Source organism: Gopherus flavomarginatus, chromosome 1 (genome assembly GCF_025201925.1).
Source record: "Gopherus flavomarginatus isolate rGopFla2 chromosome 1, rGopFla2.mat.asm, whole genome shotgun sequence".
NCBI classification, from domain to species: Eukaryota; Metazoa; Chordata; order Testudines; family Testudinidae; genus Gopherus; species Gopherus flavomarginatus.
Window position 1 is genome coordinate 372,958,441 of NC_066617.1, and position 16,614 is coordinate 372,975,054.

At 47.2% G+C, this 16,614-nt stretch overlaps 1 protein-coding gene across 1 annotated transcript; it reads right to left on the reverse strand.

The window, feature by feature from the left end:
• Nucleotides 1-53: 53 nt before the first annotated feature.
• On the reverse strand, nucleotides 54-1,019 carry LOC127047873 (olfactory receptor 52B2-like). The gene has a single exon (XM_050946777.1). The coding sequence runs from the start codon at nucleotides 1,017-1,019 to the stop codon at nucleotides 54-56; it is 966 nt and encodes a 321-aa protein (XP_050802734.1).
• Between the last annotated feature and the right edge of the window lie 15,595 nt (nucleotides 1,020-16,614).

The following is a 16,614-nucleotide window of genomic DNA, read 5'->3' on the forward strand; positions in this document are numbered from 1 at the left end:
AGTGAAAATTTGGCTTTAATTTCCAATGCCAAAAGCATTTTCTGTTGACTCCTTTAGCTCAGCAGGGAGCTTCTGCTAACACATCTATAAAAGATACTGATTACCCTTTTCAGGATCTCTTTTGTTGTCACTCCATAAACAATGGGGTTTAACATGGGGGGAATGAGCACATAGAGGCTGGCCAGTAGGTTGAGAATATAACCTGGGATGATGTGCCCAAATCGGTGTGCATAATAGGAGAAAACGGATGAGATGTGGAACATCAGTATGACACAGAGGTGCGAGCTGCAGGTGCGGAGAGCCTTGAGCCGGGCGTCCTTGGACGTAAGCCGGAAGACGGCCCTGAGGATCAGCCCATAAGATACAGCAATGAGCACAGCATCCAAACCAATTACTAAAATAGCCACAGCTAAGCCATACCAGACATTGACTGTGTTGTTGTTGCAGGCCAGCCGGGCTATGACCATATGCTCACAATAGGTGTGAGGCAGGAGGTTGGTTCTGCAGAGCTTCAGCTGCTTCATGAGAACGATGAGAGGTAAAATGATACAGAAACTTCTTGTGACAACTGCCAGCCCCATCTTCCCGATCACAGACTTGGTTAGTATGATGGTGTATCTCAGGGGGTCGCAGATGGCAATGTACCGATCAAACGCCATGGCCAGCAGGATGGCCGACTCGGCAATAAAACTGACATGGATGAAGAACATCTGGGTCAGGCAGGCAGCAAATGAAATTTCCCCCGCTCTAAACCAGAATACAGCCAGCATCTTGGGCACTGTAGTGGTAGATAACAGCAGATCAGCAGCGGCCAGCATGGACACGAATAGATACATGGGCTGATGGAGGCTTTGTTCTGTTAGTATGATGAATAGTAGGAGAGAGTTCCCAAAAACTGTTACAATGTACATCAAACAGAACGGGATGGCGATCCAGAAATGAGACTCCTCCGTACCCGAGATGCCGGTCAGGATGTAAGTGACAGGGTAAGAAACGGTGTGATTGTCAGCTGTCATCATGTACCATCACTTGGATCTTCTATTCAGTTTCCTGTAACTAACAGCAAAAGAGAAAATCAGTGAGAACTCCAGTGTCAGCTAGGACTGGAATGCATTTGTTGAGAGAATCAGAGGTACTGATTCTGTGTGACAACTGTGTGACTTCACTGTGTGACAACTGCCTGTCATATGGGACCGTAAATTCAGAAACACATTTGTAATGCGGAACTGTAGTAGGAAGAGAGCCTGAGACATAAGCCCTTGTGTCAGAGGTCTAGTATGAGGTGTGAGGCCTGAGCTAAAGTAATCGAAGCATTGTTGATACAAAGCAAAATTAGGCTGTGAGCTAGAGGCAGGCCCTGCTCACAGTATCTGGCAAGCACAGGGCTGATATTTGGAAACCACACATTTCTAAGAGGTTCTAGGCACAGAGCACTCAGGGAAACTCATTCCAGATGGGTGGTACCAGAATATCTCCATACCATCACCTTCCCTAAAGATGAGAGGAACATGGTGACCCATTCTAAAGATATGGTCAGGATGAGAGTGTGATGGATAGAGATGTACAACGTGATGGGTGGTGACCAGCTACATCACAGGGTATCAATTAACTACGTTAGAGGGTCAGTATGTAACTTATTTGTATTGATGTATGAAATGGAGCCTCAAAGGGAGTGTCTCTGTCTAGCCTAAGGAGGAACAGAAAGTCCCACTGTTCACTGAGCTGGTTCATTCTAATGGCCATAGATGTATTAATTGTCCTGTAGAGTCTGCAGGATACTAGTACCATGCTTCATCGACAACAAACCTGGCTGGGTGCCTTTGTACCTTAACGGATCTTGTGGTCATTGGGTGGTTCGCTCGAGGTCTGCTGTGCCAGCTGTCTGTGCAGAGCTGGGACAGCATAAAGCGAGAACACACTCATTCACAACCAAACATCTACCCACACTGGTGACCCACGACAACTTAGGTACTGCCCCTCTGACATAACATCTCCATTCCAGAAGAGGGAAGATGGTTTGAATGGTTCTGGCCCCAGGTGAAGCAGGGCACGTCCTCCTGGTGTTGCTGCCCACAGCAGAATCTCTCCTCCGCACATTTGCTAGTTCTTTTCAGGTCTCAAGCAGTGACTGTGAAAGTGAGTTAAAGCAGCCACACGACTGGTTCTTCTGGCACTTCCCCCAGTTTCACACTCACAACTGCGGAGTCACTCCCAGTTTATAATGGAGTGAGAGCAGAACTTCTTTCTTTCACAATCCTCTTCATGGATCTTACTGGCCTGTGGCCTTGACCCAACCAACACTCAAGCACACAAGTAAACTCACTCACACGGAACCCCCATTGACTTTTATGAAAATACTCACCTGAGTAAAATTACAAGTTTTTTCAGGATTTGGTCCTAAATATGTGAAGCCAATCTCAGTTAAGGTCTGGTCTGAACTACAGACATATATTGGGATAGCTACTTTGCTCAATAGTGTGAACAATCTGCACCTGTGAGCGACATAAATATACCAGCCTGACCCCTGTGTAGACATAGCTACAGCCTCTGGGGGAGGTGGATTAACTACGCTGCTGGGGGGAGCTCTTCTCTATCAGCACAGAGCATCTCCACTGATGCACCACAGCAGTGCAGCTGTAGGGGGACCAGACATCCTGTTTTTAAAGGTTTTTAAAGTCCTGTATTTAAGCCCTCCTGCAGCTGGCCCAACTTTTTCTTAAAAATGGGCAAATTGTCCCATATTTTCTCTCTGTCCCGCATCCATACTAGCAGGTCCTGCTGCTGGCCAGATCCCTGCTTCCCAGTTGCCCACCTACCAGCGGTGAGTCGGGGGTGTCCAGTGGGTGACAAGGGGGGTGGGTATGCAAGGCTGGTGACAGGGCAAAGATGCAGCACATGGGGCCAGCCGCTCCCCCTGTTGGTCCATCAGCTCAGCCCCCACTATGTGCCGGCTCTCAGACAGCAGGGCTCTCACCCCCAATCCCATTTCCCATTGTCATGGGCTGCACACTGGGAGCTACAGTGGCAGGTGGGTGCGAGCAGGCACCAGGCAGTAACCAGTTACATATCGCCTCCGCTACCCACCTCTCAGCCCTTCACATGCTCCTCCTCTCACTGTCCTCTCTCTGCTTTGCCCTTTCACTCCCCCTAACCCCGCTGCTCCCCCACATCCCGATCCCAAGTGGGGCACGTCCCGCTCCCAGCGCTTTGTGGAGAACCAGCCCCTTGTCAGAGCATTCAGCTCACCAAAAGCCTGTCTGGTAGGCTCCTTTCTTCCCCCACGGCCACTAGCTGGGTCGCTACTCCGGGAAAGTCCAAGACCCTCCTGCCCAGAGCACTGGCCCAGAGCACTGGCCAGGAGGTGCTGAGACTCTGTATGAGTCAAAGCCCCTCACAGCGCTGGTACAGGGAAGACTCTCCGCCCCTCAGCTAAGCTCTGGAGCGGCGGGAGGGAAGAAGGAAGCAATTTCCAGCCTGTTCATGCTCCGAACCTGCAGGTTTCACAGCAGCCCCCCAGGGCAGGGTCTTAGCACCCTTTTCACACCCCAAGCTCCCACCCTGGATTCTGTCCCTGGGTTTGCTGGGGTGCTCTAGGCATCCTCCCTTGCTGAGCCACCTCTCTGGCCAGGTTCGCTGAAGCCCCTACAGTCAAGTTCCCTGGGACATAGTGCAAAATGCATCCTTAGGGCTTAACCCCTTCCTGCCTTCACTGTAGCCGGGGGACAGGAGGCAGCTGGGTTACATTATGGCCAGCAGGAGCCTGGAGGTTTTATCTGCCTTTTGCTATGGGAAGGAAGGGTGAGGATGGGGGAGAGAAGAGATGAGCTCTGCAAAGACATGGGCCAGGTCACCTTCACGACTAAGGATGTGAGGGAGATTCCCAAACCTGAGACATTCTTTTTCGGTGACAAATCTGATGAACTGTCCCAGATTGACATGTCATTAGAGGAGGTTTTGGAACAAATTGATAAACTAAACATTAATTAGTCACCAGGACCAGATGGTTTCACCTAAGAGTTCTGAAGGAACTCAAATGTGAAATTGCAGAACTACTAACTGTAGTCTGTAAAATATCAATTAAATCAGCTTCTGTACCAAATGACTGGAGGACAGCCAATGTGACGCCAATTTTTAAAAAGGGTTCCAGAGGTGATCCTGGTATTTACAGGCTGCTAAGCCTGAATTCAGAATCGGGCAAACTGGTTGAAATTACAGTAAAGAACAAAATTGTCAGATGCATAAAAGGACATAATTTGTTCGGGAGAGTCAACATGTTTTTTCTAAAGGGAAATCATGCCTCACCAATCTGCTAGAATTCTTTGAGGGGGTCAACAAGCATGTGGACAAAGGTGATCCAGTGGATAGAGTGTACTTAGATTTTCAGAAAGTCTTTGACAAGATCCCTCGCCAAAGGCTCTTCAGCAAAGTAAGCTGTCATGGGATAGGAGGGAAGGTCCTTTCATGGATCAGTAAGTGGTTAAAAGATAGGAAACAAAGGGCAGGAATAAATGGCCAGTTTTCAGAATGGTGAGAGGTAAACAGTCATGTCTCCCCAGGGATCTGTTTGGGGACCAGTCCTATTCAACATATTCATAAATGATCTCGAAAAAGGGGTAAACAGTGAGCCAGCAAAATCTGCAGATGATATAAAACTACTCAAGATATTTAGGTTCCAGGCAGACTGTAAAGAACTACAAAAGGATCTTTCAAAACTGTGTGATTGGACAAAAAAATGGAAGATGGAATTCAGTGTTGATAAATCCAAAGTATTGCACTTTGGAAAACATAATCCCAGCTATACCTATAAAGTGATGGGGTCTAAATGAGCTGTTTCCATTCAAGAGAGGGATCTTGGAGTCATTATGGATAGTTCTCTGAAAATGTCCATTCAATGTACAATGGCAGCCAAAAATGTGAACAGAATGTTTGGAACAATTAAGAAAGGGATAGATAATAAGACAGAAAATACCATATTGCCTCTATATAAATCCATGGCACACCGACAACTTGAATACTTTGTGTGGATGTGCTCGCCCCATATCAAAAAATGATATATTGGAAATGGAAAAGGTACAGGAAATGGCAACAAAATTGAGTAAGGGTAAGGGATGGCTTCCATATGAGGAGAAATTGATAAGACTGGGACTTTTCAGCTTGGAAGAGAGATGACTAAGTGGGGAAATGATGGAGATCTATAAAAGCATGACTGGTGTGGAGAAAGTGAATAAGGAAGTGTTATTTACTACTTCTCATAACACAAGAACTAGGGGTCACTAAATGAAATTAATAGACAGCAGGTTTATAACAAACACAAGGAAGTATTTCTTCCCACAACGCACAGTCAGCCTGTGGAACTCTTTGCCAGAGGCTGTTGTGAAGGCCAAGACGATAGCAGGGTTCAAAAAAGAACTAAAGAAGATCACGGAGGATAGGTCCATCAGTGGCTGTTAGCCAGGATGGGCAGGGATGGTGTCCCTAGCCTGTTTGCTAGAAGCTGAGAATGGGCTACGGGGAATGGATCACTTAATGATAACCTGTTCTGCACCTGGCACTGATCGCTGTCGACAGACAGGATACTGGGCTAGGTGGACCTTTGGTCTGACCCAGCGTAGCCTTTCTTATGTTCTTATCCCTTCCTCTCCCCTGTGGCTGGAGGCAGCTCCCCTCCCTTCCCTCCTACTCTGTGCCAAAAGGCTGCCGCTGACTAGATTCTGGTTTGTAACCTGAGAGAAATCTGCTGGGGGGGGTATATATCTGATCTTCCGGGCCCCCCACAGGTTGCCTCAGGAAGACACTCGCAAGGTACCAGGAGAGGCAGGTCCATCCCAGGGGACCAGCCAGGCATGGAGGGCAGAGCACGCAGACAGGGAGGGTCAGGTAGGTGGGTCGGTCACCCCCCCTCCCTGTATGAGAGAAATGTACAGGAGTGTGTGTGTATCACTTCTCCCTGTGTCTGGAGGGGGTAGGAGAGTGTGTGTCACCCCTCTCTGTGTTGTACTTTTTTTAATGGGAATTCAATTTATTTGATGTTAATTTGAAAGTTCGTACTGCACAGTTCTGATTCATTGCTGTTCAACCTGCTTGAATACGAGTAATTTTGCCAGGTGTCCCGTATTCAGCATAGGGAGATGTGATCACCCTCAGCAAGAGGAACATTGGTTATCAAAACAGCCCTTATAATTCATTGCTTGTGTGTTCTTCAGTTCAGACATTCACCACTAAGCTCCCTGAAACCAGCTAATTTCTGGCAGCCGGAATGGACCCAGTCCTGGGGTCCTTATAGAGTTAATGGAAGTGTTGCCTGAGTGAAGACCTCAGGATTTGGGGTGTAGAATATTACAGGGCCTGAGTATATTTTCAATGAGATTTCCTCTGAACAGTAACGTAACCAAGAATGTCCCAGTCCAGAGCCCACTGAGTGCACCAGCAAGACCCCCAGTGACTCCTCTGGTAGTGGATCAGGGTAACCCGGTGACCTCTTCCCAACACCCAACCTCAGCGCAGTCACAGGAGCGTACCTCAGAGCCCCGGCTCCTGTCCTACCCCTGCAGTCAGAGATACGCACCCTCATTCTAGCCAACCCCAGCTCAACATTTCCTAGGTTTCATGTTTCCATTCGCCCCTTCACAGATTCATTCCATGCAAACGACTCACCAGGCTCCGGCCTCAGCTGGGGAGGAGGAATCTCTGCCTGTGACCGGGTCGGGGAGCTGCAGGCGGCAGGGAATCTGCACTGACTGGGGCTGAGGTACAGGGATATTTATACTGCTGCCCTGGGAATCCCAGGAGGGACTCAGAGCCAGCACGGAGCCCCAGGGACCTGCCTCTGTGCCTGGCTCAGGTGGGGAAGAGCAGCAGGGAATTAACCCTTTCCGCCTCTCACTTATTTGATCTGATCATTTCTCCCTTTGTACGTTATTTAGAAAAGTCCTTCTGACACTGATGCCCCTGGCAAAGAATCCCCTGTTCTTTGTGAACAGCTCATATCTCAGGCCTAACACACTCACGACACCACGCACAAGTCCTATGGAATATTTACCCATAAAGAGTAGCATGTAAGGTGTGTGCAGAAAGCTTGTAACTTCTCAAGCTTCATAATCATTGCAAAAGGCATGTCTGGGCAATAGTTAAGGAATAACATATTGCTATTGACAGTGAGCTTTATGGACTTGGAGTAGAAGTTAGTCACCAGGGCAGTGTGTCTTGGTGATGGTCATTCCAGGAGGGTGTTGTCACCCCATGCTAGTTAGCCGGGGATGTAATGCCAGGCTCTTATCTCCAGCCTTGCTCCATCCCAGGATGATCAATAGAAAACCATCAGAGTCAACTGCAAACAATAAACACCACATAGAGTTAAATGAAGGAACATGACAACAGACAGGATTGCCCTGCCTGTGAACAGAAACAAAAGTCTGTTTCAGGGTAACACAGAGTGGGGAGAGGCCCTCTGGATCCTCTCACTGAGGAGCCATCTTGTGGTGCAGGGAAGTTCTCATGAGGTTCCTGGTTTTTGTGAATCCAGCCAGCTCTGCAACAGAGTAAACTGGTGTGGGGTGGAACCTAATTTATTACCTAGGAAAGGGTTCTATTGACCCAAGTTCTCATTTTGAGATGTTCTATTGGAACCATTTGTTTCCCTGACTCTCTCGTTTCTAGTTAACTCTCCTTTCTTCTTAAATAAACTGACGTCTGTTTTATTAAACCTGCTCACAAGCACCGTATGTTATACAGGAGTGGTGATTTATGTTGCAATTGGTAAACTGGGATATGCTGCTCCTTTCGGGGCAGAGAATCTGAATGTCTGCGAGTAGCCAGTGTCAGGGGCAGGATATCACAGGGGATCAATTCACAGGGGTTCAGAGATGGGGTTGCCCCCTTTGTTTCCATGCAAGGCAAAGACAGGGCTGTTGAGGACAGTATCCCATTGCTGAATCAGGGGGTAACAGGGAGCCGTGAGAACCATCACACTCGTTTTTACCCAGTCTGCCTTTAGTCTCACTTAGTCCTACCATCCTGAAAACCTGTATGTGTGTGTGCGTGTCATGTCGTTGTAGCTCTATCAGTCCCAGGATATTAGAAAGACAAGGTGGGGAGGGAATATCTTTCACTGGACCAACTTCTGCCTGTTCACCTTGAATGGTCTCTTAGAATAGGTGCAAACTACACACACTAAACTATCCGTACCACCTTATTATAGCTGGGACACCCTCAGTGCCTTTCCCACACCTGACGAACTGCTCCATATAGCTCGAAAGTTTGTCACTTTATCTACCCATAGTTGGTCCAATAAAAGATATCTTGTCCCCAACTTGTCTCTTTCTCTGTGTATATGTAAGTCAGTAAGTGACAGAGAGAGGGGAAATCAGGAGCTTTTCTTCCTCTCACAACACTAGAACAATGGTCATGCAAGGCAGTGAAAGATGGTAAATAAAAACAAGGAAATACTCTCCCACAAAACAAGTAATTAGACTGTGGAACTCACTGCTGCAGGATTTTGTTGAGGTCAAGACCTTAGCAAGATTCAAAAAGGGATTCGGCATTTTTCTGGGTATCAAAAGCCCCCATGGTTACCAGAGTTAATGACCACAAATGTTTTAGAAGGGAGATGACCCCTTGGCTCTGGGTTTAAGATAATTTCTGTTAGAGGTACAGTCTTGTGAGCAAGACACGATAAGTTATTTTTCCACTCTACTCTGTGCGGGTAAGGCCTCAGCTGGAGTATTGTATCTCGTTCTGGGCACTGCATTTCAAGAAAGATGTGGAAAAGATTGGAGAGGATCCAGAGAAGAGCAAAAAGAATGATTAAATGTTTAGAGAACATGACCTATGAAGGAAGGCTGAAAGAATGGGGCTTGTTTAGTTTGGAAAAGAGAAGACTGAGAGGAGACATGATAGCAGTTTTCAGGTATCTAAAAGGGTGTTATAAGGAGGAGGGAGAAAACTTGTTCACCTTAGCCTCTAAGGATAGAACATGAAGCAATGGGCTTAAACTGCGGCAAGGGAGATTTAGGTTGGACATTAGGAAAATGTTCCTAATTATTGGGGTGATTAAACACTGGTAAAAATTACCTAAGGAGGTTGTGGAATCTCCATCTCTGGAGCTATTTAAGAGTAGGTTAGATAAATGTCTATCAGGGATGGTCTAGACAGTATTTGGTCCTGCCATGAGGGCAGGGGACTGGACTCGATGACCTCTCGAGGTCCCTTCCAGTAGTAGAATCTATGAATCTATAGGATGCAGGGTGTGAGAGGAAGATTATCCCATCCCATATCCACTCATGAGGGATTCTCACAGCTTCTTCTGAAGCATCTGGTGCTGGTCACTGCTGGAGACAGGCTACTGGGCTCAATGGACCCGACTCTCATCCAATCTGGTGGTTCCCATGTTCCTCCACCAAGGTGCAAAGCTGACCTACTGCACAGCCCCTGTGTTCGGTGAGCATTGACATTAAACCAAAAATGGAGCTGGCACTATCCAAAAGTGAGCTGCTGAATTGGGAGGCCTCTTTTCTCTAGCCCCCAACCTGAGACACACCTCAGCCAAGATTTCAAGAGGTGCTGATCTCTCACAGCTCCCACTCTCTGCCACTGGAGTGGCAGGTGCTCAGCAGCTGTGAAAAACCAGACCCTGGATGACACAAGCTCAGCATCCAAACAGGAGTGGCAGATAGGGATGCCAACTTTCTGACTGCAGAGAACTGAACACTTTTGCCTTGCCCCTCCCCTTATCCAAGGTCCTGCCCCCTGCTCCATCCAACCCTGCTCCCTCCCTCGCTCACTCTCCCCCGCCTTTGCTCACTCGCTCAGGGGCTTGAAGGTGCAGGAGGAGGTGAGGGCTCTGGCTGAGAGTGCAGGATCCGGGGAGGGGCCAAGAATGAAGGGTTTGGAGTATAGGAGGGGTGTCTGGACTGAGGTAGGGGGCTGGGCTGCAGGACAAGTTTTGGGGTGCAGGCAGCACTTACCTCAGACGGCCCCTGGAAGTGTCCTGCATATCCCTCTGGCTCCTAGGCAGAGGCACAGCCAGGAGACGCTGCATGGTGCGTGCTGTCCCAGTCCAGAGGAGCCAACGATTCCCGGCCAAAGGTAGTTGTGGGGCTGGCACTTGGGGTCAGGAGAATGCGGGGAGCCCCCTGGCTACCCCCCGCCTGTTGCCAGACATGGAAGCCCCTCAGAGCCAGGGTAGGCAGGGAGCCTGCCTTAACCCCGCTGCACCACCGTCCAGATTTTTAAAAGCCAAGTCACAGGTGCTGACCAGAGCCACCAGATAGACTGTCCTGATTGCTTCTGTCAGTGAAGGGCGGAGGCAGAGAATTTCTCTTCTCAGCGCAGACTTGATTGGTGGCAATAGTAAAGGGCGCCAGGAGAGAAGGTTGCCATGGGCCTGTTTGACTCTGCATCCATTACTGTCTGGGCGTCAGGGACCGCAGGTCTTTTGGTTTGGTTTACAGGGCCCTTAGGTGCTAAAACTCAGCTCTAACAATGTTGTTTTTTCCTCCTTATTATGTTGTACGTGAGCCTATTTGAGTCTGACAGTTTTGCATGAATACTGTGTGTGCCTCAGTTTCCCTGTGTGCTGCACCAATGCCTACGTGGTGGGAATAAGGATGTGAGACTTTTGCTGAGGCCCTTGGGACCTGGTGAGGTGGCTCTAGCTGCCTGCTCATAAGCAATAGCTGGTGCTCTTTGTCACCTGAGACGCAGGAGTGGGATGCAACTGGGTGACACTTTGCCCAGGAAATGAGACAAAGACCAGGAGGAGGAGCAACGGGTGTGTTGCAAGTCAGGCCACTGGAAGCTGGGCAATCTGTTGGGGCAGACTTGGAGGGAGAGGAGTCTGGCCTGGAGTCCTCCCAAGATGGACTTTGCTGAAAGTCACTGATTTGTGTGCTAACAAGCTCTGTTCTACACTCTGTTCCTTCGACAAATAAACCTTCTGTTTTACACACTGGCTGAGAGTGACAGCTGACTGTGGAGTTGGGGTGCAGGGCCCTTTGGCTTCCCCACAAACTCCTCCTTCACCTTGGGGGTTTTCACCGTGACTCGATGATGTGGGGGTTGGCGGCGATGACTGGGCAGGCGATGGTGTTCTCTCCGCTGTCAGCCAGGCTTCGTGAGGCTCAGGGAGGGCTTAGGAGAGCCGGAGTGCAGGAGGGGCCGGGTTTGTTTCACTGTGGTGATAGTTTTAGTATTGTTCTTGCTGCTGTGATCACAGATCTATGAGTGGTGGAGCAAGGTTCTCCAGCAGACCCTTGGCAGAGCTTGGGGATAAACCCCAGATGTCCTGAGTCACAGTCCTGATTCAAAGCCTGTGTGGATTTTGCAGCATTTTATACCTTAAGAGAGCATTCTGCAACCCCCATATTCCTCAGTTATAATTAATTGTGATCTTCCGTAAAAATCACGCAATGTGAGCTATCAAGGGAAAGGTAATGAACTGCTGAAAGCCACTATTCTAGCTAAATATATAGATCTTTTGTGCATATGAAGGTACAAGAATTGTGTTGTCTGGTCATCTCTAAAACATGCTGTAAGTTGCGGGATCAGCCAGATGTTACCTCTCCGAGACAACAACAAGGAAAGTAACCAGTGCTCAGGTGGGGTGTCAAACAGCCTGTCAACAGCCATTGTCCAGCAAGGGAGCTACAATTCAATGACTCACCTGCATGAGGCCACACCAGGGGAACTGCTAAACCTTTCCCAGTGACTCAGCAATGCCTCCAAACATGCCTGGACTGGTGCTCTCCAGGCACATGGGACTGAGGGTATAAAACAGGACACAGGGGCCCCACACTTAGCATTTCTCCTGCCACCACCTACGCTGCAAGAAACAAGGAGACTAAGAAGAATGAAGGGACTGGCCCAGGATTCAAGGGTGAAATCCTTTTCAAGGGTGGGCTGCATAAGTATTAGAATTGCCAACAAATGGAGGGACTTGATCATTCCCCTCTATTCGACACTGGAGAGGCCTCATCTGGAGTACTGTGTCCAGTTTTGGGCCCCACACTACAAGAAGGATGTGGAAAAGTTGGAGAGTCCAGCAGAGGGCAACAAAAATTATTAGGAAGATGGAGCACATGATTTATGAGGAGAGGCTGAGGGAACTGGGATTATTTAGTCTGCAGAAGAGAAGAATGAGGTGGCATTTGATAGCTGCTTTCAACCATCTGAGAGGAGATTCCAAAAACTCATAGACTCATAGAATTTAGGGTCAGAAGGGACCAATATGATCATCTAGTCTGACCTTCTGCACAAAGCAGGCCACAGAATCCTACCCATCTACTTCTATAACAAACCCCTAACCTATGTCTGAGTTATTAAAGTCTTCAAATTGTGGTTTGAAGACCTCAAGCTGCAGAGAATCCACCAGCAAGTGACCCGTGTCTCACGCTGAAGAGGAAGGCGAAAAACCTCCAGGGCCTCTGCCAATCTGCCCCAGAGGAAAATTCCTTCCCGACCCCAAATATGGCGATCAGCTAAACCCTGAGCATGTGGGCAAGACTCACCAGCCAGCACCCAGGAAAGAATTCTCTGCAGTAACTCAGATCCCAACCCATCTAACATCCCATCACAGACCACTGAGCATACTTACCTGCTGATAATCAAAGATCAATTGCCAGAATTAAGCTATCTCATCATACCATCCCTTCCATAAACTTATCAAGCTTAGTCTTAAAGCCAGATATGTCTTTTGCCCCCACTACTCCCCTTGGAAGGCTGTTCCAGAACTTCACTCCTCTAATGGTTAGAAACTTTGATCTAATTTCAAGTCTAAACTTCCTAGTGTCCAATTTATACCCATTTGATCTTGTGTCTACATTGGTACAAAGCTTAAATAATTCCTCTCCCTCCCTAATATTAATCCCTCTGATATCTTTATAAAGAGCAAGCATATCCCCCCTCAGCCTTCTTTTGGTTAGGCTAAACAAGCCAAGCTCTTTGAGTCTCCTTTCATAAGACAAGTTTTCCATTCCTCGGATGGATGGATCTAGGCTGTTCTCAGTGGTGACAGGTGACAGAACAAGAAGCAATGGTCTCAAGTTGCAGTGGGGGAGGTCTAGGTTGGATATTAGGAAACACTATTTCACTAGGAGGGCGGTGAAGCACTGGAATGGGTTCCCTAGGGAGGTGGTGGAAACTCCTTCCTTAGAGGTTTTTAAAAAGCCTTGACAGAGCCCTGTCTGGGATGATTCAGTTGGAACTGGTCCTGCTTTGAGCAGGGGATTGGACAAGAACCTCCTGAGGTCCCTTCCAACCCTGAGATTCTATGATTCTGTGATTCTATCATCTGTCTATTATGAACTGCAATATCCAGTGGGGTGAGAAAAAACTGCTTAATCTAGACGTTGCCCAGTCTAACAGGGTTGAGAGTTTAGATGGTGTTCTTATATTTTCTTTTATTTTAGTAACTAATCGGACTGTTTGCCTATCACTTAATATTACTTAAAACTATCATTTATGGTCAATGCATTTGTTTTACTGTTTGTATGAAGTGTGTAGCAAAACGTTCCACTTTCCATTGATGAAGTGGTGAAACAATACATTTGCACTGCTCAAGACTGTACATTCCTGATGTACAGTGCTGGGAGATGTGGGGGTCTTGGCTCTGGTGCCTTTCCCTGTGTGATGCATGAGTGGCTCTGTGAACAGTCATGCAATCTAGCAGGCTGTGGGGTTCCACATGCTGTTGTGCTGAGTGATAACAGCACCGGGAGGGGTTTTCTGCTGGTCACTAGCAAAGCATTGTGAGGCACAGGGGGCACAGCGGTCCCGGCTATCCCATCACAGATGTCATTCAGGGTCTACATCTCCCTGCCAGGCAGATACTTCTCCCTGGGGTTACAGGACTGGCCAGGGGAGAAAGGAAGGATCCTTTTCTTTTGTTCTTCAGTGATGTACAGTGGGAGCAAGAGGCAACTAACCTAGAGTTGGTGTGTTACAGGGTCTGTAACTAACTCTCTGCCTCCCTCCTTCCTCCCTGAGCCAGAGGGACCCCCCCACATACACCAGAAGCTACTGGAAAAATGGGGAAAACTAAACAGGTTGTGAACTTCCAGTTCATTGAGGTACAAACCTCCGTCGGGGTAGGGGTAGGGTTCGGGTTCGGGTTACAAAACAGAAGCTACTGGAAAAATGTAGAAAATTAAACAGGTTGTGAACTTACAGTTCACTGAGATGCACACATCAATTGAGGGATGTCCAGGACAATTGGAAAAAGGCTAATGTAGTGCCCATCTTTAAAAAAAGGAAGAAGGAAAATCTGGGGAACTACAGCCTCACCTCAGTCCCTGGAAAAATCATGGAGCAGGTCCTCAAGGAATCCATTTTGAAACACTGGGAGGAGAGGAAGGTGATCAGGAATAGTCAACATGGATTCACCAAGGGCAAGTCATGCCTGACCAACCTGATTGCCTTCTATGATGAGATAACTGGCTCTGTGGATTTGGGGAAAGTGGTGGATGAGATATATCTTTCAGAGTGGCAGTCGTGTTAGTCTGTATCAGCAGAAACAACAAGGAGTCCTTGTGCCACCTTAGAGACTAACTCCTTTATTTGGGCATAAGCTTTCGTGGGCTAGAATCCACTTCATCAGATGCATGGAGTGGAAAACACAAAAGCAGATATATTTATACATAGTACATGAAAAGATGAGAGTTGGCTTACCAGGTGGGGGATCAGACTAACAAGACAATTTAATTATCAGCAGAATACCAAGGGAGGGAAAATCACTTTTGAAGTGGTAATGAGGGTGGCCCATTTCAAACAGTTGACAAGAAAGTAAGAGTAACTGTAGGGGAAAATTAGTAAGGCAAAATTAAGTTTTGAAATGATCCATCTGTGACGGGTTGGATCACAGATACTCCCTTGGGGCTGCCAACTAATGTCTCAAGATTACTTCTGCCTCTGCCTTCCCTGTCTTCCCATATTGGGACTTCAGTGCCCTGCCTGGTTTGAGCCAGACCCGCTAGTGTGCAGCAAACCTCGTCCCAGGTCTGACCCATATCCCCTAATAGCTGTAGGCTTAATTGAAATCAGGTTAAGAAGTGTTCCTATCTTTAACGCTCAGATGCTCAAACCCCAAATAAATCCATTTTACCCTGTATAAAGCTTAAACAGGGTAAACTCATCAATTGTTCGCCCTCTATAACACTGATAGAGAGATATGCAAAGCTGTTTGCACCCCCCACAGGTATTAATAAATACTCTGGGTTAATTAATAAGTAAAAAGTGATTTTATTAAATACAGAAAGTAGGATTTAAGTGGTTCCAAGTAGTAACAGACAGAACAAATTGAATTACCAAGCAAAATAAAATAAAACACACAAGTCTAAACCTAATGCAGTAAGAAAAATGAATAGAGATAAAATCTCACCCTCAGAGATGTTTCAGTAAGCTTCTGTCACAGACTAGACACCTTCCTAGTCTAGGCACAATCCTTTCCCCTGGTGCAGCTCTTGTTCCAACTCTGGTGGTAGCTAGGGGATTCCTCATGATTGACGCCTCTTTTATTCTGTTCCACCCACTTAAACATCTTTTGCATAAGGCGGGAATCCTTTTGCCTCTCTCTGGGTTCCCACTTGCTCCTTCTCAGTGGAGAAACATCAGGTTAAAGATGGATTCCAGTTCAGGTGACATGATCACATATCACTTTAAGACGTCATTACCCACTTGCCAGCCCCCAGTATATAGAAAGACTTACAAGTAAAACAGAGCCATCTTTACAGTCAATTGTCCTGATTAATGGGAGACATTAAGATTCCAAATCAACATTAATGGCCCACACTTTGCATAACTACAATAAGACCTCAGAGTTATATTTCATATTTCTAGTTTCAGATACAAGAGTGATACATTTATTCAAATAGGATGACCAGCTCAGTAGATTATACGCTTTGTAATGATACCTTACAAGAGACCTTTTGCATGAAGCATGTTTTAGTTACATTATATTCACACTCATCAGCATACTTTCATAACATCACATAGATTGAAACGTCACACAATCCACTCCCAGTCTTTATTCAGATCTAATCTGATGGTGTCCGGTTTGCAAATTAATTCCAGTTCTGCAGTTTCAAGTTACAGTCTGTTTTTGAAGATTTTTTATTGAAGAATTGCTACTTCTAAGTCCATTATTGAATGACCAGGGAGGTTGAAGTATTCTTCTACGTTTTTGAATGTTGTAATTCCTGAGGTCAGATTTGTGTCCATTTATTCTTTTGCGTAGAGGCTGTCCGATTTGTCCAATGTACATGGCAGAGGGGCATTGCTGGAACTTGATGGCACGTATCACATTGGTAGATGTGCAGGTGAATGAGCCCCTGATGTTGTGGCTGATGTGGTTAGGTACTATGATGGTGTCCCTTGAATAGATATGCAGACAGAGTTGGCACCGGGGTTTCTTGCAGGGTTTGGTTCCTGGATTCGTGTTTTTGTTCTGTGGGGTGTAGTTGCTGGTGAGTATTTGCTTCAGGTTCGGGGGCTGTCTGTAAGTGAGGACTGGCCTGTCTCCCAAGGTCTGTGAGATTAAGGGATCGTCCTTCAGGACAGGTTGCAGATCCTTGATGATGCGCTGGAGGGTTTTAGTTGGGGGCTGTAGGTGACGGTTAGTGGCTC

Coding starts and splice junctions, on each gene's coding strand:
- LOC127047873 (XM_050946777.1), bottom strand. CDS start 1,019: ATGATGACAGCTGACAATCACACCGTTTCTTACCCTGTCACTTACATC.